Source organism: Fusarium subglutinans, assembly GCF_013396075.1.
Source record: "Fusarium subglutinans strain NRRL 66333 chromosome Unknown NRRL66333_c0000005, whole genome shotgun sequence".
In the NCBI taxonomy this organism is placed as follows: Eukaryota; Fungi; Ascomycota; class Sordariomycetes; order Hypocreales; family Nectriaceae; genus Fusarium; species Fusarium subglutinans.
The window spans coordinates 108,723-128,412 of record NW_023502068.1 but is presented as its reverse complement, the minus strand read 5'-3'; the positions used below and the strand labels follow the sequence as shown (position 1 = coordinate 128,412).

General features: G+C 49.3%; 7 protein-coding genes across 7 annotated transcripts; 3 read left to right on the top strand and 4 right to left on the bottom strand.

Moving 5' to 3' along the window:
* Nucleotides 1-236: 236 nt before the first annotated feature.
* Nucleotides 237-2,366, bottom strand: FSUBG_1088 (transcriptional activator Mut3p; the record flags this gene model as incomplete). The annotated part of the gene is made up of 4 exons (XM_036675503.1): nt 237-519; nt 573-1,363; nt 1,415-2,249; nt 2,341-2,366. The coding sequence occupies 4 exons, from the start codon at nt 2,364-2,366 to the stop codon at nt 237-239; spliced, it is 1,935 nt and encodes a 644-aa protein (XP_036543256.1).
* A 1,774-nt stretch (nt 2,367-4,140) lies between these two features.
* Nucleotides 4,141-8,460, top strand: FSUBG_1087 (ATPase; the record flags this gene model as incomplete). Its single annotated transcript, XM_036675492.1, has 3 exons — nt 4,141-4,922; nt 4,972-5,869; nt 5,923-8,460. 3 exons carry the CDS (start codon nt 4,141-4,143, stop codon nt 8,458-8,460), a joined length of 4,218 nt encoding a protein of 1,405 aa, XP_036543255.1.
* Nucleotides 8,461-9,532: 1,072 nt separating this feature from the next.
* FSUBG_1086 (glucuronyl hydrolase) lies at nt 9,533-11,069 on the top strand (the record flags this gene model as incomplete). Its single annotated transcript, XM_036675481.1, has 2 exons — nt 9,533-9,742; nt 9,789-11,069. 2 exons carry the CDS (start codon nt 9,533-9,535, stop codon nt 11,067-11,069), a joined length of 1,491 nt encoding a protein of 496 aa, XP_036543254.1.
* A 79-nt stretch (nt 11,070-11,148) lies between these two features.
* FSUBG_1085 (C6 transcription factor) lies at nt 11,149-13,839 on the bottom strand (the record flags this gene model as incomplete). Its single annotated transcript, XM_036675470.1, has 8 exons — nt 11,149-11,729; nt 11,779-12,101; nt 12,151-12,552; nt 12,602-12,622; nt 12,670-12,872; nt 12,922-13,556; nt 13,603-13,654; nt 13,732-13,839. The coding sequence occupies 8 exons, from the start codon at nt 13,837-13,839 to the stop codon at nt 11,149-11,151; spliced, it is 2,325 nt and encodes a 774-aa protein (XP_036543253.1).
* Nucleotides 13,840-14,292: 453 nt separating this feature from the next.
* Nucleotides 14,293-16,527, top strand: FSUBG_1084 (uncharacterized protein; the record flags this gene model as incomplete). The annotated part of the gene is made up of 3 exons (XM_036675459.1): nt 14,293-15,163; nt 15,217-15,433; nt 15,480-16,527. 3 exons carry the CDS (start codon nt 14,293-14,295, stop codon nt 16,525-16,527), a joined length of 2,136 nt encoding a protein of 711 aa, XP_036543252.1.
* Nucleotides 16,528-16,757: 230 nt separating this feature from the next.
* On the bottom strand, nt 16,758-17,740 carry FSUBG_1083 (uncharacterized protein; the record flags this gene model as incomplete). Its single annotated transcript, XM_036675448.1, has 3 exons — nt 16,758-16,925; nt 17,079-17,551; nt 17,605-17,740. 3 exons carry the CDS (start codon nt 17,738-17,740, stop codon nt 16,758-16,760), a joined length of 777 nt encoding a protein of 258 aa, XP_036543251.1.
* A 459-nt stretch (nt 17,741-18,199) lies between these two features.
* Nucleotides 18,200-19,313, bottom strand: FSUBG_1082 (uncharacterized protein; the record flags this gene model as incomplete). Its single annotated transcript, XM_036675437.1, has 2 exons — nt 18,200-18,904; nt 18,966-19,313. The coding sequence occupies 2 exons, from the start codon at nt 19,311-19,313 to the stop codon at nt 18,200-18,202; spliced, it is 1,053 nt and encodes a 350-aa protein (XP_036543250.1).
* Nucleotides 19,314-19,690: the final 377 nt, after the last annotated feature.

Here is a 19,690-nt window from a genome sequence, read left to right as displayed (position 1 = left end):
CCGTCTAGCCAGAGATGAGGTCTGCATAATTATGCACTAAGAGTTTCTCACCCGCCATTAGTAAATGGAACAGGATTCTGAATTATCGCAAATTTCTCCAATTCCCGTTCCCTCCTGTGTCATTAGTATATTGAAAAGCCCTTGAATCAATCTATATCCCCTCTATTGAATCCATTGTGGTATACCCAACACCCGCCCCCAAACTTAACCAATTTACAAAATACAAATACAGGCTCTTAGTGTATAATCATTAACTGTCTGTCAAGCTCGTGATCCCTTTCCATGCTTGCTTTGCAGATTGCACTCCTTCCAAGGCGGACTAGCTCAACAACAAAGTCATTGATAAGTTTCATATGTGAGACTTCGGAAGTGGTCAGTCGCCGCACGGGGAGATTGTTGATTAGATCAGCGGCTGCTTTGAGAAGCTCAAGGTCTTGCTCAGCCCGTTCATGGAGTGGATACTGCAGGATGTTGAAGAAGAGAGTGATCATGGCTGCTGTGGGATAGAAGACAATAACCCTACACAAGAGTTAGTCACTGAGCTGGATTCGGTGTGCGCCAACTGTTCTTACCAGAATGCTTCACCAGCAACCCCACACATCGCTGCCCGCAGATACACGAGTGTCGACCGACTAGCTTCCAGCGCAAGAGCATTGCTCGATTCGACTCCAGGGACCCATTCGGGTTGGTCGTTAGGGTTTCCAGGATCAGGCCCCATACACCTGCCACTTGCTCGGTGTATTGCAATCATGAGATGATGATAGTCCAAATGCAGAGTGATGTGTCTCATACTGCGTGGAAGATGCATCCCTTCAAGAGCGACTTGAGACTCATTGGTGATTGAGAGCGCGGGACGGAATGAAGGAGGTACGGACTGCCTCCATTCTTCGAGCTCTTCATCAAGCTCTCGAATGTCACAAAGCAGCTGTGCGTGAGACTTCTTAGCAGCCTGAGCCGAATATAGCAGACGACTAGTTTTGTCTTTGAGTTGGCTCAGGCGAGGGTCGCCCGGAAGGTGAGGCATGAGACTCTCTTCTTCGAAGGACACTTGGGGGAGGCTTTCATTGAGTTTGGGAAGGTATTCATAGCAGTCGAAATAGGTCTCTGGAAGGGTGAGATCGCAATATTCGTCGGACATGAGCGGCGGTTGCCCTGTCCGTAGAGCAATGTCTTTATCGAAGATATAGCATAGCCAGAATAGCATGCGAAGTTGGCGTCGTTCCCTCTCTGATCGTGTAATTTGCGAGCTTCGTGACTTACATGATAGGTACGTATGACCTCCAAGCGTGAATACCATGCGACACGCAATGGCATGGAACATGGCACCGGATCGAAGGCGTCCAGAGAATATCTCATGCATGTTCTAGTGTTTTGTCAGTTCGATTGGAGTCGAATCTCCGGAACAGGTCCTTACCAGCATGAAGACTATTTGTAGGTTGTTGATACTGGCTATTTCAAGGACATCTGTGAGTAGATAACGTGCCTTTGTGGCACACAAGTCTGTGTCGATACTTAATGCATCTGCAAATGTATCTTGGAAGAGTACTATCATTGAGAGGAAAGCTAAAACGCCAACCTTGGCACTAAGCTGCTCCAAAGAAGGAACATCGCCCGTATAAGGTCGATACGCTAGTTCAATGGTGTCCTTGAACAGAACCCGTTCCACGACGGGAAACACCAAGCTGAAAGAGGAATGGATAAAAGCGTCGAAAGCCTTCTCAGTGATACTTCTGTCCGGAAGTTGGTATAAGGCGCGTTGGTCATGGTAAACGTGAGGTGCAGGCGATTGAGAAGGGTTGGTGTGATCTGTGGCACCAGGATTGAGAACAACTTCATGGCCAGTCTTTGAAATTATCCACTGTCTTCCCTCTTCTGAAAGTAAAGGTAGTCCATTATGCTGACTGATGTGGCCAAAGTGACAGCCACCATAATGGAGTTGCCCATAGGAAACAGAGCTGGTGAAGCCACCAGCAGGAGATGGGGCCTGGGATACGCTTGCAGATCTCGAATCTGTGGCTCTCAAAAAGGAAGAAGATGGCCGACTGAGAGACGATTTTTGAGGGGTATCGTTGGCCGAGTCTCCAGTACCAGGGTCTGAACTCTTGTGGGGGTCAGTGGCTTGTGAGCTTGGAGTCAATGGTTTGGCTGCATTGGTTTCTGAGTTCTTATGATTAGAAAGTGTATGAGAGAGAGCGTCCTCAATACGCTTGAGGCGCTCTGCCAGGCTTTGGTCTGACGTTTGACGAGATCTAATAGACGAGTTAAAATGAACTACTCCACGGGGTTGGACGCCACGGTCAGAACCTACCTAGCCTTAGCTGTCTTTTTCCTCCCTCTCACTCGGTTAAATGTACAATCCAATCCATGGTGTTCACACCAGTTGCAGGGTGCATCTGGGTTTGTTGAATCGCATTGGATCTAGAAGAATGAGCCAACTGGGTAAGAATGTGATACACCTTTACAAAGACAAGCATGCAGGATGGGATAGATAGTATCAATCTCGCCAAGGAATGGGTGGAACTGATCGATGAAGGGGAAGCGGAGGTCCCGGGAATGAACGGAGATGGGGCCTCGTATACGCACCTTTCTCTTATGACAGGCATCACAGGCCCGTTTCTGCATCATGATTACTTATTCAGCTCTGACATGCAAGTAATAAGACTAGATTGGAGGAAGAAGGGAGGCGGGTTAATTCGCCGAAATCGAGTCTGCCAACTTGGACGTTGGGCTCAGTTCCACAACTGGACCAAAGCAAACCAACGGCCGGAAGTTTTGAACAAAATAATAACAGTGAACGACAATAGTGTAAGCCTCGGGCTGAAAAGCCAAGATATGAGGCAAAACGAGGCTAATGTGTCAAAGTCACGGTCTTTTCGCAAAAAAGTCCACGACCGAAAGATTCGTAAACGCGGAACATGAGGCTCTCCGAGGAGGGTTCGGAGGATGGTGTCGAAGAAGAATGCGACACGGCCGCTGAATAAGCGGAGGAAGCTCAAAGCAGAAACGAGGACGAGGTCAGCGCTAAACGACTTCAGACAAAGTGTCAAACCTTGAACCGGGATCCCACGTGAAGATCACGGTCTAAACACGGACTAGACATGGATTGATCTGCCGAAGACGTTGACTAAGCGGAAGAACCAAGAGTTCCTCTTCTTCCGGCCCATTTTTATCGACGGCAGATACTTTTCAATTTATAGACAGATGCGTCCTCGATTACCCCTTGAAAAATGATTGCAGCTGATCCTGTAGGTGTAGGGGGTCAGAGTCGGAAAGACGGTTATAAAATGACCGACTCGACTCGGATGCGGCTCGTTATCTTTTGCGTCATTGTTTTTACTTTTTGCTCAGTCGGAGCTCGTCGCAGTTTTTTACAGTCCGTCTCATCTCATATCTTGACGAATGCGAACCTGGCTGTGCTCCGCGTATGCTAGCAGTCGGTCTTTTCGCACTCTATCATTTGTCCGCTATTGTGACTATCATTTGTAATTGCAATCTTTGTTGTCATTTCTGATGTGACGTTTGCTGAGCATCGCGTTTGACAAGCATGTGAAACCAGTCTTGAGTGTGGCTTGAATAGGTAGCCCCTGTAACAGAAGCCATCTCCCTTCTGTATGTACTGGGGTTAGCGGTTGAGTCACCACTATCCGTATCTCTAATGCACTATGCACGCTGCAGCGCAGCCACAAACGGCCCAACATCACAAAAGGCCGAATTGACTAAGCGGTAAATTCGACCGAGCGTAGAACATTCTTATCAGGGTCCGTACATAGATCAACAAATTCCGTCAGATCCAAGTGGGTCGAAGAACCCGCTCGTACTAAAATGCTTGTCAAGAAAGGGATCAGATCCAATTATTTCATTGGTTGAGCGTCTTATTCTGCGCTGCTGTCGGACGCCGAAAAAGCCCGTCAGTCCTCTAAAGCCGATGCCTGTCAAAAACGTGTTGTTATTTTATAAGAAGCATGCAACCACTTTCCCTGTAAAAACATGCAGTAACAGACTCAATCTATTATTATTTATTCTTTAGAGTTTTGTTCGATATCAAAGACAAAATCTCGGTGCGCAGTTCGGCGGTAAAGGCTATCCTCTTTTAGCCAGGGCTAACATACAGTCCACCACCAAAACAACAACACCATCAAAATGGACTCCGACAGTGTCGACTCGCGAACGGTCTATGAACCGACACCCATGAAGGAAAACTCTCATGATGACAACGAATGGTCTATGAAGTCTGAAGTGGTGGAGTACCAAGAGAGAGACAAGGCTTCTGGCTTCCCCGACAGAGAGCTTGGTGTCACTTGGACCAACCTCACTGTCGATGTCATTGCTGCTGATGCCGCTATCCACGAGAACGTCTTGTCACAGTACAACATCCCCAAGCTCATCAAAGAGTCTCGCCAAAAGTCACCTCTCAAAACCATCCTCGATAACAGCCATGGCTGCGTCAAGCCTGGTGAGATGCTCCTTGTTCTCGGCCGTCCTGGCTCAGGTTGCACAACGCTTCTCAACATGATCGCCAACAAACGACGAGGATACGCCACCATCACGGGCGATGTCCACTATGGATCCATGACTGCCGAGGAGGCCAAGACTTATCGAGGCCAGATCGTCATGAACACCGAGGAGGAGGTCTTCTACCCGGCTTTGACTGTTGGTCAGACCATGGACTTTGCATCTCGGCTCAAAGTCCCTTTCCAACTCCCCAATGGTGTCAACTCGCACGAGGAGCTGAGACTCCAGTCAAGGGACTTCTTGCTCAAGTCCATGGGTATCGAGCATACTATCGACACCAAGGTTGGTGATGCATTCGTTCGCGGAGTCTCTGGAGGAGAGCGAAAGCGAGTCTCCATCATCGAGACTCTGGCAACTCAGGGCTCAGTCTTTTGCTGGGACAACTCAACCCGTGGTCTCGATGCCAGCACGTAAGTAATAACAATGTAACCCGTTACCTGCTTATCTAACTTGAACCAGTGCTCTCGAGTACACCAAAGCCATCCGCGCCATGACCGATGTCATGGGTCTCGCCTCCATCGTCACCCTCTACCAAGCAGGCAACGGTATCTACGATCTCTTCGACAAGGTCCTCGTGCTCGACGAAGGCAAGGAAGTCTACTACGGTCCCCTCAAAGAAGCCAAACCCTTCATGGAGAGCATGGGCTTCATCTGCCAGCACGGCGCCAACGTCGCAGACTACCTCACCGGTGTCACTGTCCCAACCGAGCGACAGATCCACCCCGACCACCAGAACCGCTTCCCACGAACCGCCGATGCTCTCCGAGCAGAGTACGAAAAGTCACCCACCTACGAGCGCATGAAGTCTGAGTACGACTATCCTACTTCTGCGATCGCCGACGAAAGAACCAAGCAGTTCAAGCTGGGTGTCCGTCAGCAGAAGGATAAGAAGCTTCCCGACAGCAGCCCCATGACAGTCGGGTTCATCTCACAGGCCAAAGCTTGTGTGAAGCGTCAGTACCAGATTGTCCTCGGTGACAAGCCTACCTTCTTGATCAAGCAGCTTTCCATGATCGTACAGGCTCTTATCGCTGGCTCTCTGTTCTACAATGCCTCTGATGACTCGAGCGGTCTTTTCATCAAATCAGGCGCTGTCTTCATCGCTCTTCTCTGCAACTCCCTGGTCTCAATGTCTGAGGTCACTGACTCTTTCACTGGACGCCCTGTTCTTCTCAAGCACAAATCCTTTGCCATGTACCACCCTGCTGCCTTCTGTATCGCTCAGATTGCTGCTGATATACCTGTAATTCTGTTGCAGGTCAGCACCTTTTCAGTTGTTGAGTATTTCATGGTTGGCCTTACCGCCTCAGCCGGACACTTCTTCACCTTCTGGGTCCTTCTCGTCTCAATCACAATCGTAAGTGTATCACTCCAACTTACTGGTTCTTCAGTCCTAACACATATCATTAGTGTATCACGGCCCTTTTCAGAGCTGTCGGTGCGGCTTTCAGCACCTTCGATGCTGCCTCCAAGGTTTCGGGTTTTCTCATCAGCGCCACAATCATGTACTCTGGCTATCTCATTAGCAAGCCTCTGATGCACGATTGGTTTGTCTGGCTCTTTTGGATCAACCCCTTGGCATACGGCTTCGATGCCCTTCTGTCCAACGAGTTTCATGACAAGATCATCCCTTGTGTTGGGCACAGTCTCGTGCCCAGTGGTGCTGGCTTCACCAATGGCGATCACCAGGCTTGTTCTGGAGTAGGTGGAGCCAAGCCTGGAGTGAACTTTGTTACTGGCGATGACTACCTGGCATCTCTCTCGTACAGCCATGACCATCTTTGGAGAAACTTCGGTATCATCTGGGCCTGGTGGGCTCTCTTCGTTGCCATCACCATCTACTTCACCACCAAGTGGCACGCCTCCTCCGAGGATGGACCCAGTCTGGTCATTCCTCGTGAGAACGCCCACATCACTGCTGTTCTCCGCCAGTCTGATGAGGAGGGACAGACAAAGGGTGAGAAGAAAATGATTGGTAGCAGTGATGGTGGTGTTGTATCTGGCGATGACTCCGACAACAGTGGTGAGGGTATGGGTCTAGTCCGCAACACCTCCGTGTTCACCTGGAAGAACCTCAGCTACACTGTCAAGACTCCTCAGGGTGATCGCACTCTTCTCGATAACGTTCAAGGCTGGGTCAAGCCAGGCATGCTGGGTGCTCTTATGGGCTCTTCTGGTGCTGGAAAGACTACACTTCTCGATGTTCTGGCCCAACGCAAGACTGAGGGTACCATTCGGGGCTCTATCATGGTTGATGGTCGGCCGCTTCCGGTTTCTTTCCAGCGCTCTGCAGGCTACTGTGAACAGCTTGACGTCCACGAACCCTATGCTACCGTCCGCGAAGCTCTAGAGTTCTCTGCCCTTCTCCGACAAAGCCGTGACACTCCTCGCGAGGAGAAGCTCAAGTATGTTGATACCATCATTGACCTTCTGGAACTCCATGATCTTGCGGATACCCTGATCGGCCAAGTCGGTGCCGGTTTAAGTGTCGAACAGCGCAAGCGTGTTACTATTGGTGTCGAACTGGTCTCGAAGCCTAGCATCCTTATCTTCCTTGACGAACCTACTTCTGGTCTTGACGGACAATCTGCATACAACACTGTTCGTTTCTTGCGCAAGCTGGCTGCCCACGGTCAAGCCATCCTCGTCACCATTCACCAGCCCTCTGCCCAGCTCTTCTCTCAGTTTGATACCCTTCTTCTTCTGGCTAAGGGCGGTAAGACAGTGTACTTTGGCGACATTGGTGAGCATGGCAACACGGTTACTGGCTACTTTGGTCGCTATGGAGCTCCTTGCCCAGAGCATGTCAACCCTGCCGAGCACATGATTGACGTCGTCTCTGGACATCTCTCGCAAGGCAAGGATTGGAACCAGGTCTGGCTGTCTTCCCCTGAGCACGATGCTGTTGAGAAGGAGCTCGATAGTATCATCAGCGAAGCTGCCTCCAAGCCCCCGGCCACTACCGATGATGGTTACGAATTTGCTACCTCTCTATGGGAACAGACCAAGCTTGTCACCCATCGCATGAACATCGCCCTGTATCGCAACACAGACTACATCAACAACAAGTTCGCTCTCCACTTGTCCTCTGCCCTTTTCAACGGCTTCAGTTTTTGGCAGGTTGGATCTTCTGTCGCTGAACTTCAATTGAAGTTGTTTACCGTCTTCAACTTCATTTTTGTCGCCCCCGGTGTCATGGCTCAGCTTCAGCCGTTGTTCATCCATCGTCGAGACATCTTCGAGACCCGTGAGAAGAAGTCAAAGATGTACTCTTGGGTTGCTTTCGTGACTGGCCTGATTGTCTCGGAAGTCCCTTACCTGATCATTTGTGCTGTCATCTACTACGTCGCCTGGTACTACACCGTCGGTTTCCCGGGCGATTCTACTCGTGCTGGCGGTACCTTCTTTGTCATGCTTATGTATGAGTTCATCTACACTGGCATTGGTCAGTTCATTGCTGCCTACGCGCCAAACGAGGTGTTCGCATCACTGGTCAACCCGCTTCTCCTCACTGTCTTGGTATCTTTCTGCGGTGTTCTGGTACCCTACTCCAGCATCCAGAACTTCTGGAAGTACTGGCTCTACTACATCAACCCTTTCAACTACCTCATGGGTAGTATGCTGGTTTTTGACATGTGGGGATCCGATGTCAAGTGCAAGGAAAGCGAGTTTGCTCGGTTCAGCCCTCCCAACGGCACCACATGTGGTGAATACCTCAAGGAGTGGCTTACACACGTGCCCAGCAATCTGATCAATCCTGATGCGACCGACGAGTGTAAGGTGTGTACTTACAGCAAGGCTGATGACTACCTCAAGACTCTCAACCTCAAGTCCTACTCATACGCCTGGAGGGACGCGGGTATCACAGCTGGGTTTGTCTTCAGTTCGTATGCTCTTGTTTACGTCCTCATGAAGCTTCGAACCAAGACTTCTAAGAAGGCGGAGTAGGAGCAATATCAGCAACCTGATCCATTCGGGTCTTAAAACTAGTTCTTTTTCATTCGGATTTCATCATAGACTGTATAGCAACCTTAGACTGCGCAATTAGACTATCAACATAGCACTCTTCATAATAATAGATCGTTCTTATCATGGATTCAAATATTATTTAGTGATGTCCATGTTCCTGAAAAAGATCTTGGTCGCGTCTCTTTGCACCAGGATGGTCTTTGGAGTCGTCTCTTTTTGCTTCATTGAAACCATGCTTTGCCTTATAAGGCATTCCATGATTAAGCTTGATGTGTCAATACAATTTTGAGTTCGAATAAAGATTCTTGGGATGGGTGCAGATTCCACAGAGGCTTGTGAGGATCTTGTGAGCCGTCAAATATTGATGTTGGTGGTGTTGAGATTAGTTTGACTGAACGAGGCCACTAATTGGTCCAGGCGAGCTGGCTACCCTGGAGCTACAACGCGTATTGTTGGGCAAAACAGACCGCGAGGTCAGGACGCGTTTTTGCCCCTAGTCGTTCTTAATATATCATTCACAGCGAGAACACTGTCAAGTCAATTGTTTCTTCATGTTACAGCCTGCACTGCATGGCTTGTGGTGTTTAAAGTTCTCAAATGGCTTGCAGAAGCAGAAAATGTGACAGCACTAGCATGAAGCATAGGGCCACATTAGTTTTCCAGGACACGAACCATAGGCAATCAAAAAAAAAAAAAAAAAAAAAAAAAAAGATGTAGTAGATCAGTCCCTTTGTATTTTAATTACTGATAATGTACGCATTGTCTTCTTTCTGTTTGGCTACTCAATCTGCCATCTTCACATTTTGAGTGCCTCGACGCGATTCTCGTCTCGAGACAGAGACCCACTATGATGACTACAAGACATGCAGCGGGCATCGGGTCAAGTCTCGGGCTAATTCCTTCGGAGCTTCGGGCATCTCATATTCAGGCTGAGGTCTAAGACAAGAGACAAACTGCAGATCAATTGTGACCAGCATTTAAAGGAACCAACACTAAACAATTCGTCCAAACTTACACACTTACCCGTAATCACTCCTCAGTATCACAAATCATGGCAATTTCCAACGGCACCCACGGCATCAACGGCCACACCAATGGCCATACAAATGGCCACACAAATGGCAATGGGACTACTTCAAAGAATGGCACCTTATTTGCCAAGCCTCACAAAGCGTCCATATCGTCCATCGTTTCAGAGCTTTTTGAGGACAACATCACAGCAAAGATCCTCCAAGCTGCAGAGTCAGGCCTTGTAAACAACGTAAGCGCACCCTAGGTCCATGTGAATACCTCACTGACACTAATAGAACCCTCCATTGGCATACCCCGAGTATGTGCCCCAGACTGGATCAGATGCTGGAAAATACATCCTTCGTGAGAAGCTCTTCTGGACATGTGGCTTCTTCCCAGGTTCCATATACTCGCTGATCGAGCGTCTCATCAAGTATCCCCAAGCTTCAGCTGGAGATGCTAACAAGCAACAACTGCTCCAGCAACTCATTGATGTCGGGCGAGCTTGGTCTGACCCCCTCCATGAGTATGCCCAGAGAACAGATACCCACGACATGTCATTCATGATCCAGCCATCTATGAGAGTTCGTTGGGAGACTCTACATGAGTCGACAGCCCTTGAGTCTATTGTCACTGCCGCGCGCTCACTATACTCACGATACAACGCCAATGTCGGCGCTATTCGATCATGGGACGTCCTGTCACAAAACGGTGTCGATATTTCTAGCATGACAGAGGATTTTCTGGTGATTATCGACTCGATGTGCAATCTCGACTTGCTGTACTACGCGGCTGCACAGACTGGCCAGACTGAAATGGCTGAAGCAGCTACAGCTCACGCCAAGGCTTTGATCAAGGCCTTGCTACGAAAGGAGACAGACGAATCTGTTGGAAGAACCATGTACAGCACGTTCCATGTTGTCAACTTCGACCCCAAAGACGGATCCGTCAAGGAGAAGAGAACTGGCCAAGGCTACGCGGCCAACTCGACTTGGGCTCGCGGACAAGCTTGGGGTATCCTAGGATACTCACAGACGTACAACTGGACCAAAGAACCTGAGTTTCTGGATGCAGCTATTGGTCTAGCTGAATATTTCATCTTTAGACTACTCAAGTCCCCAGACTGTGTCGAGGTCCCTGTCTCCGGAGAGAACCGTACCAAGGGTCGATACGTTCCTCTCTGGGACTTTGACGCCCCGATTGATACTTCCGCACCACTGAGAGACTCTTCAGCGGGCATTATTGCCGCAAATGGTATGCTTGTTCTCTCGCAAGCTCTAGCTGGAAGTGGATCACCCGATTTGAGTGAGAGATATCGATCAATGGCTATTCGTATCGTCAAAGATACGCTCGACTTCTCCCTTGCACAAGAAAAGTCGAAAGTGACGTTGAGATCGGATGGAAAATTTGAGGTTCAGGACTTGAAGCCTGAAGCCCACTTCGAAGCTATTCTGAAGAACGCCACGGCGAATCACAATGCTAAAGACTACAAGAGATATTGGGACCACGGACTTGTTTATGCGGATTACTATTTGATTGAGTTTGGGAACAGGTTGTTGAAGATGGGATTGGCATAGATACATCGCCCGGATTTTATATGAAGAATTAGTGAAGAGCTACATTTACGTGCTATAATATAGTTTTGATATTCCTTCGTCACCCCAATGTCCAGTTGTTCATAGAGAAAGGTCCACCTTGATCGTCAATCGTCTGTGTCGTAAACATCATGTCATCGAAGCTGATGACTCGATCCAACTGCATGAAATCCTGATCCATAAGCACAGTTGAGATAGCTGATAGCTCATCCGGTGAATTGTGCTCCACTCCGGGATTGGTAGGAGATATCTGGGGAAGGAAGCTAAGATGACTGCCTGGAGGACCAGGATTGAGAATGGATCTCTGGGAACCGCTATCAAATGAGTTGTGCAACGCGCTGGATGCTGCTCCAGGCCGAGCTTGGCTGCTGTGCTGATTGTCGCTTTGCCCTTCGCGGAGGTAACCGGGTGTCTGCGTAACAAAACCATCGGTCGAGTATCCAACAACATCTGGAGAATAATCCGGATCCTCCACACATTTCTTATGAAGCGCGCGTAGTTGAGCGCTATACTTCCCGGGCAAGGAAGAATTGGATTTCGATCGAGACAAAGGGCCTGCCCATCTCTTAGAGAAGTCATCGAGGCTTTCGACTAGAACCCAGAACTCAGGGGCTAGATCTGTTTTGTAAAATCTCCAGTGCACTACGGAACCATCAGTCGAAGATCGAAAGGGTTAGTGGAGAAGTCTTACCAAGTAATGCGCGAGCACTGACGAACACACAGAAAGCAAACTGGCTATTAACAGGGCTATTTTCTGGTGTGTACTTGAGATACTTTCGTGTAATTGTTGCCGTCTCCGCCGCAGCGATCTGGCATGTCTCTGCGCTATGGGCACTAGGCATCCGTACGATACTTGTCCATTGAGGTGATGGGTACGCGATCTGCTGATGCAGTAAGATCATAGAGGTATTGTGAGTGATATGGGCCAATGTCAGGTTTGGATCCATGTTGATGATGGTTGGTCTTCGAGAGATATTGGAATCTTTCCATTTTTGAGGGAGGAACATCTTCCAGCTGCAATGGTTATGAGTAAGTTGTTTCAGGGCGAGAAAATGAGACGTACTGGACAAGGCGTAGGTCCAGCTCCTTAAATCTGGTAAGCCAATTCCCGACTTCTTGACGATCCCTGAAGTTAATTCTCTGTTGGAGAAAGTAAGTAGTAACTCGACTCAAAGACTCTGTCGCCTCGATGCAGTAAGCAAACGCCCCGACAGTTGTCATATCCACCGTGTCATTGCCCTTAGGCGCCATTGTGTTGGTCGATGGTGTCTCAGGTGGTGCTTCGGCGACTTGGTCAGGGCTTGGGTAGTGTGCTGGAAGGAATACAATCGAATTCCCCATCTTTGCGGCTGAGCGATCCCAGATACCGAAATAGGGAGTCAGCACTGTTTCTTCTTTGTGCCATAGACCTCCATCTGCTGGCAATCGTCTACGAACATCGTCGGATGTCAAGCTGGTGTTCCATCTGAGCTTGTAAGTATGAAGCGACTACTCTTTGGCTTGTGTCATCTTACCCAGTCATCACAGAGCAAAGCCTAAACGGTCAGCTGGTGTGTGTAACCATCAGATGGTGTAAGCCTACCTGTCAAGGTTGAAAATGCTCCAGAATACTCTCCTTCGCTCCTCTTCTTGAGTCCAGTTCTGCGATGGCGATAAAGAGGTCAAGGGCTTTAGTAAGGGTCCCTGCTGTCGGTCGTCTGTTTCAACACTGAGCTGGAGATACTCAACAGTCCTTGTAAGTGAGCCTATGATAGGCCAAGCTCTGGACATGTCTCCATTGCCCATCTGGAAAGATCCTGTTAGAGGTGCTTCCCAACGAATACAGCGTGCTTACATCTGTGAAGGCTATGATGCTCAGGGCTTGTAGGTTCTCGACCGACATGCCGTCCATAGCTGATAAAACCACTATGCTTCTAGATCTCGATGCCCATGTCTCTAGCTCCTTTTCAGATATCTTTCCATTCTCGGTATGGACAAAGCGAATGGCAGCGACTACTATTGCATGCAGCAGCACAGTGAGGCAGGGCAGTTGCTCGTGACTGTAGAAACGACTCCTGAAACGTGTCTCATGAAGTATAGGTATCCATGGCTGAACCAGGATGAAGTAGGCGTTGATGACTTCTTCTAGGAGTTCGGGCGGGGGTAATTGGCTTGAGGTGCTCCCTAACTCATTGAGCTGGCTGGCTAGCTCTATGTTCGGGTTCCCGCAGCTGTCCACTCTTCGTCTCTTTCGCGGTTGCTGCTGGACATCGTTCGGGGATGAGAAGACTACAGATCCCGGTGTCGCGTGCTGTACTTGAGCGATTGATGAGTGAGCGGGCGGCAATGACAAGGAGCCCGCCGAGTTGTGAACCAAGCCTCGAAGTTCCTGAATGAGACTTGAGAAGGCTCCAATAATTTGTGAAGAGTCAGATGAAGGAGCTGGATTGGGGGGTTGCGCGTTGTCGAATACCGTGTTCTCCAGAGCCTCTGATCTTGGTCAGTTGGGAGTGGAATTGTCACGCGATCTACGTACCAACTCGACGGTTCAAGCCTTCTATGACCCCAGTCTTGATCCCCGGTTTGTTCTTTTTCGTGTCGTATACACAAGGCGAGTCTACGCAAGTCAGTCACGATATCTCGTTCTTGGAATGTTTTGACATACCCAATCTCTGACAATGATTACACATTGGCTTGTCCCTGGAACAGCGGAGCTTTCGGCGCCGACATCCTTGACACGAGGGGACTTCGGGGTCTCCAGCGGCAGACCCATTGCCAGCTCCACCTAACTGCACACTCTGATGGTCCATTTTGCTTGTGATTGTGTGATTATAGAGTTCGCCCGCTGCCCGAGGGATCGCATAGTTTATGTAATAACGAGAGAGTTCGGAGAAGAGGAAGCGTGCGTTCGTGCGTCGATCCTTGACCAAAAACAAGCTCTGGATCATTTACCCCATGGGGATAGTGTTGTAAGCGAGCCAATGGTTGGATATCACCATCAGCCGATGATAGCTTCGGGTGTGAATGGGCCGACGCCCGAGGCTGGAGCTGTTCAATTGTCGAGAGCTCGTTTCTATCGTGTCGTGAGTCAAAAGTGTTGTGATGTGATGGTGATTAAGTCGAAGATTCCGTAAATTTGCTTCTCCTCGTTGAGCTGTTTAATCTCTCACTTTGTGTAACTCGAATTTCTCTTTCTCCAATCTCACCCGAGTTGAGTTACACTAAAATGCCGCCACTACCAGGGTTCTCCGACAACCCCTTCCAAAGCCGAGATGACTTTATTGAGGCCATAATTGCGTTGATCAATCCTCTAAAACAATATTTCTCACCTGGAAAATCTCGCGTCCGTATTCCAGTTGCGACAGGTGCGCATTTCGATGAGTCGGCGGCACAATTGGAAGGCTTTGCAAGGCCGCTATGGGCGATCGCGCCATTGCTTTTCGGGTATGACTCTATCACCAACAAGGATCTAGCAGCGCGCGTAGATGAGCTCGTTCAGCCATGGGTCGACGGCTTCATCGCGGGATCCGACCCTCATCATCCAGAATATTGGGGGGCCATGAATGACATGGACCAAAGAATGGTGGAGGCAGAGATGCTAGCATTTGCTCTCATAGCAGCATCGAAGCGCTTCTATGAGCCATTGAACGAGGACCAAAAGAAGAACTTGAAGAACTGGCTGAACTCAATTCGCGGCAAGAAAATGCCCCCGACAAATTGGCGCTGGTTCCGAGTCTTCTGCAACCTTGCTTTAGTAAAGACTTGCGGCGTCCCCTTCTCAGAAGTCAAGGAAGAGATGGATTCAGATCTCAAGCTGTTGGATAGCTTCTACATCGGCGATGGATGGTCAGCGGATGGTCCCTGGCAGACAGTCGAGCAAGCGAGACAGGAACAGGAGCTCGCGGAGAAGACTGGACGACGAGATGCAGTGGGAACAGGGCGACAAGCAGACTACTATTCTGGTAGCTTTGCCATTCAGTTCTCACAGGTACTTTACTCAAAGTTCGCCGCTGATCTAGATCAGTCGCGTTGTGAGATGTATCAACAACGAGCCAGGGACTTTGGCACTAATTTCTGGAGATACTTTGACTCTCAGGGTACCTAATTCCACAGGCATAAAAAGTGCTCACATTAAGCTAACAACGAATAGGATCTTCAATTCCTTTCGGTAGATCTCTCACGTACCGGTTTGCCTGCGGAGGCTTCTTCGGCGCTCTGGCGTTTGCCAAGGTGCCTAATATGCCTAAGCCGCTCGATTCACCAGCAGCAATCAAGGGGTTCCTAGTCCGACATCTGAGGTGGTGGGCACAGCACTCTAGTGACATATTCACGGCTGATGGGACTCTTACAATTGGGTGGCTGTATCCGTAAGTCGACCCTGATACTTAGTAGAAGTGTCACTAACACCAGCAGAAATATGTACATGGCCGAAGACTACAACTCTCCCCAATCTGTGTACTGGTGCCTCAAAACACTTATAGCTGTTGGCCTGAGTGCTGACGACGAATTCTGGAATTCCGAACCGCTTCGGTATCCGCCCTTTGAACCCCCTACACAAGTCGTCCGAGCTCCCCAGCAAATACTGTGCAACCACCCGCTTGGCAATCACCACTTCATGCTCACTCCCGGGCAATTCGTTGCTTGGCCGATGAAAGCCAATCAAGCCAAGTACTGCAAGTTTGCCTATTCTTCAGCCTTCGGGTTCTCCGTTCCAACAGGCCCCCTCATCCAACAGACTGCACCAGACAACCAACTGGCGCTAAGCCGAGATGGCGGCGAGACTTGGGCGGTCAAGTGGAAGTGCGATGAAGTTAAGTTTGGTACCCTAGTGACAAAGACGGATACCCAGAGTGTGGCGAGTGTTTCCATCGCGAGCGTGAGATGGTATCCTTGGGGCGATCGAGCCGTGGCTGTCGATACGATCTTGATCCCGCCGACCGAGCAATGGCCGGATTGGCATGTCCGAATGCACCGCATCCGATGTCAGAAGTCCATCGAGTCCCTTCGCATGGTTGAAGGTGGTTTCGCTATAAATGGCCGCAAGCATGCTGATGGGATGAACTTACCGACGCTTCCACTACCCGACGGAGTTGTCCCCGGCAGTTTCGAGGGAAACTTCTCCGATGAACGATCTACAATCATCTCATCTAGAGCTGGCTCCAGTGGAATTCTAACCGAAGCTCTTTTCGACAGACAAAGGATTGAGGTGGAGAGCTTCGCACTGAAGCCTGACTCCAACACGAACATCGTTTGCCAGCGAACATTGATTCCCGTTGCATCCGTAGGCATTACAAGAAAACTAGAGCCTGGTCAGGAAGCTTGGTTGAAGAGTTCGGTCTTTGCTATTTCGTCCAATCTTGGTGAGGGACAACACGGCGATGTGGCGAGCCTCAAGGAGAGATGGTCTCGACCTCCGACTATTGAAGTAGAGAGCTTCGAACAGATCTTGCACAATATGTAATACTACATAACAAATAATATGAAAGTATTCAAGTCAGAAAGAAGCACATGTTCATTTAGATATTGTTCTTCATAGTGGAATAATGACAGCAAGCATGCAGGACAGTATCACATTGTGGCAATTTATGCTTCTTAGCTTCCTGATTTCCTATCTTTACGCCATTAACGGGTACATAATCTCATGGAAGCATCCTCCGCAGACGGCAATGCCTAGTTGTAAACTCTCCATACTCAGTAGTCGAGCTCGTGATCCAAGGACTCGGCCAAGTCGGGCAAGTGGTGCTTGACGAGCCAGCAGTTCTTGATGTCGATGTTCTCGTGGGTAGGGATTCTCATGTACATCTTGAAACCATTTTCATGGAACTCCATGACCTTTTTGCGAGCGGCGTAGATGGCAAGCTTCTAGTTGTAAGCCATGATTCGCTGGTTTTGCTTCTGGTCGAAATTCTCGATAGTGGCATTGAAAGCCTCTTTGCAGTTGTTCTTATACTCTTCATAGAGTTGAACGTCCTCCCGCTTCAAAGATTTTCCATTGCAATCCACCCAAGATACATTCCAGTCCAGGGTTTCCTGGTTGGCCTTGAAAGCCAAGTAGGCTTGGTCCCACATGCGGCGTCCGGAAGTATCAAGGGACCCATCCTTGTTGACGATGGGTTCGAGGTCACGGATGAGCAGGCCGACATCTTTAGCATAGTCGTCGAAGGCTTGCTCAGGAAGGACAGGCTGGGGTCGGATTTCCTTTCCAGTCTCCCAGTTGAAGAACACAGCGGTCAAGAAGTAGTGAAGATCCCCGTACTTGGTGAGGTGACCTCCTGTCTTGCTATCGGGGTGGCTGAGCTCAAAAGACAGAAGGTACTTGTACAGGCAGTGAACTTCAGACCAACCGAGAGCAGTTGGCTGAGAGATGGCAGCGAACTCATCGCGGGCATCGGCGTATGCACCAGAGACACGGATGTGGTGGATTAGCATTGTGTTCATGGCAGGGGGGAGCTCCTTCGGATAGGTGCGTTGAGCAATCTTGAGGACTGTGCAATAGTCAGCTTTGTCACATATCGCACACTGTCGACTGTTGACTTACCGTCTTGCTGGTACTGGTCCTTGGCGACGGGATGATGGGCCTCTTTCTTTTCGTCAAGGGTAGTGGAGGGGGCATGAGCACTGCTGCTGCGGCTGGGGCTGGCAGTAAAGCCCTTCATGGTCTTCTCGCTGTCCATGGTGATGAGGATGGGGATGGGGACGAGGGGATGTTGAGAGAAAGAAGATGAGGGGGGTCAGGAACGCGGTTGAAATAGGTGGGACGACGAATCCCGTGACTTTCTGATTCACTGGGCTACATTACAGGGCTATTTATTGCACACAGGGCAACATTCAGGGAAGTGTCATTTATGCCGGTCGTTGATTCAGAGGCCTACACTAACCACATCTGGAGAGTTGATGGCGCTCGGGAATCTTGCTGTTAGCATCAGACTTGTCGGCATTCATTACTGAGGAACTCGGTGAATTTCAGGGGTGCCTGGTTGCTGGCCATAGGTAAGCCTTGAGCTCCCAGTTAAGTACAAAGGCAAGTAAAATGCCCCTTATCTTAGCAAATACTGTTTATATTGCGGCAGGATTACATGGACCATTATGCTTTGGATGTTTTAGATATGCTACGAGCTTTTCTATAAACCTTATCATGCCTCGTCATCAGAATATGCGTAGAATATCCTGTTTCTTCTCTCCAGTGCTCGGTCTCCAGCGTCGCCTTTGTCACTGTGAGTGAGATAATCCACTTTATTCCAAACATCCCTCAATCTTTGATCATACGCATCTTCGCGGAGCTCTGAGCGATCCCATATATCCCGGTATATCCCGGTTTCCTCGGGAGACTCTTCCGGGTCGACGCGGAAATCATTTGTCTCGTCAGGCAGAATTGGTAGAGAGTAATGGCCTGGCTCTTCGGCAGTAAGAAATTTGAGCAGCTGCAGCTTTTGCTCGGAGGTCAAGCGACAGATTCTATAGGTTACGTCTTCTCTGTCGGGGTGAATGTAAACAGCATCCTGGTCCACGCCAGAGCGGTCAAATAAAACGACACCACCGAGGATTCGGGACTCAGCCCAATACCCAACCATGTCTGCCACCCCGTTGGGATACCTGTGGTGACTTAAATACCAAGGGTGGAAGAACATCGTAGGTTCAGGCCCATCTGGGCAATGTGCCCACCAGGTCTTGTCAGACTTCGGTGGTGCCCATTCAATCACCCCATCGTTCTTGTGCAGACCCTCTTCAAGACTGAAGAGGATTACGGCAATTTGATGGATTGCTATCGCAATTATTTCGATGAGACGTGTGTTGAAGGACCGTGACCCTGGAGAAGCAGCTTGGTAAGCGAACAGAAGCTGGTCACAAGATAGTTAGTTACTACGATAGATACGAGACTATATGAGAATCAACACTCACCCTAGAGTCGAACTTTAGTACAAGGGGGTCAAATCTACTGCGGAACTCGCGTGTCTTTTCTAAAATCCCTGCGCAAAGCTCGTCGTGGCAATGATTGATGGGATGATCTTGGTGAGGCATTCCCCCTCTTGATTCAAACGCGACCTCGCCTAAGGGTAGTCCGTCGATAATTTGAGTATACGTTGTTTCTGCTATCTCAGTACCAAGAATCCGTGCAACTGCTCTCGTAACAATATCTCGATGGGTTTCATCAAGAACGTCTATCGCGAGTTGTCTGAATTCGGGATCCGTCTGAATGCTCGTGGAGCCGCTTTGAGCTGTTGACTCTTCAAGTTGTTGAGACGACATCTGGATTGACAAAAGGGCCTTTCGGCATGGATAAGTTGAATAAGAAGATTAAGTTTAGTGATGTGAGAGCAAGAGCTTTAGATGGAGGTTAAGGCGCTTACGATAGATACTTAATTTAGAAGTTGCGTGACCTAAGCGCCCAGCGTTACCTCTACCCGCCGACCAAAAAGCGGGGAGGGTGCAGCACCTACCCTGGATGCTCATGGCCTCGTAAGCTTCTCGACTAACATACACCATATATACCTTAGTAACAGATAGATGTTGGTTCTACATTTCTTCAACTTCGCGCCCATCAACTGAAACATGAATACAACCAACACGCAAACTCAGAAACTTAGAAACTGCTGGGAAGTGTAGCCTATGGGCGTGACTGACGC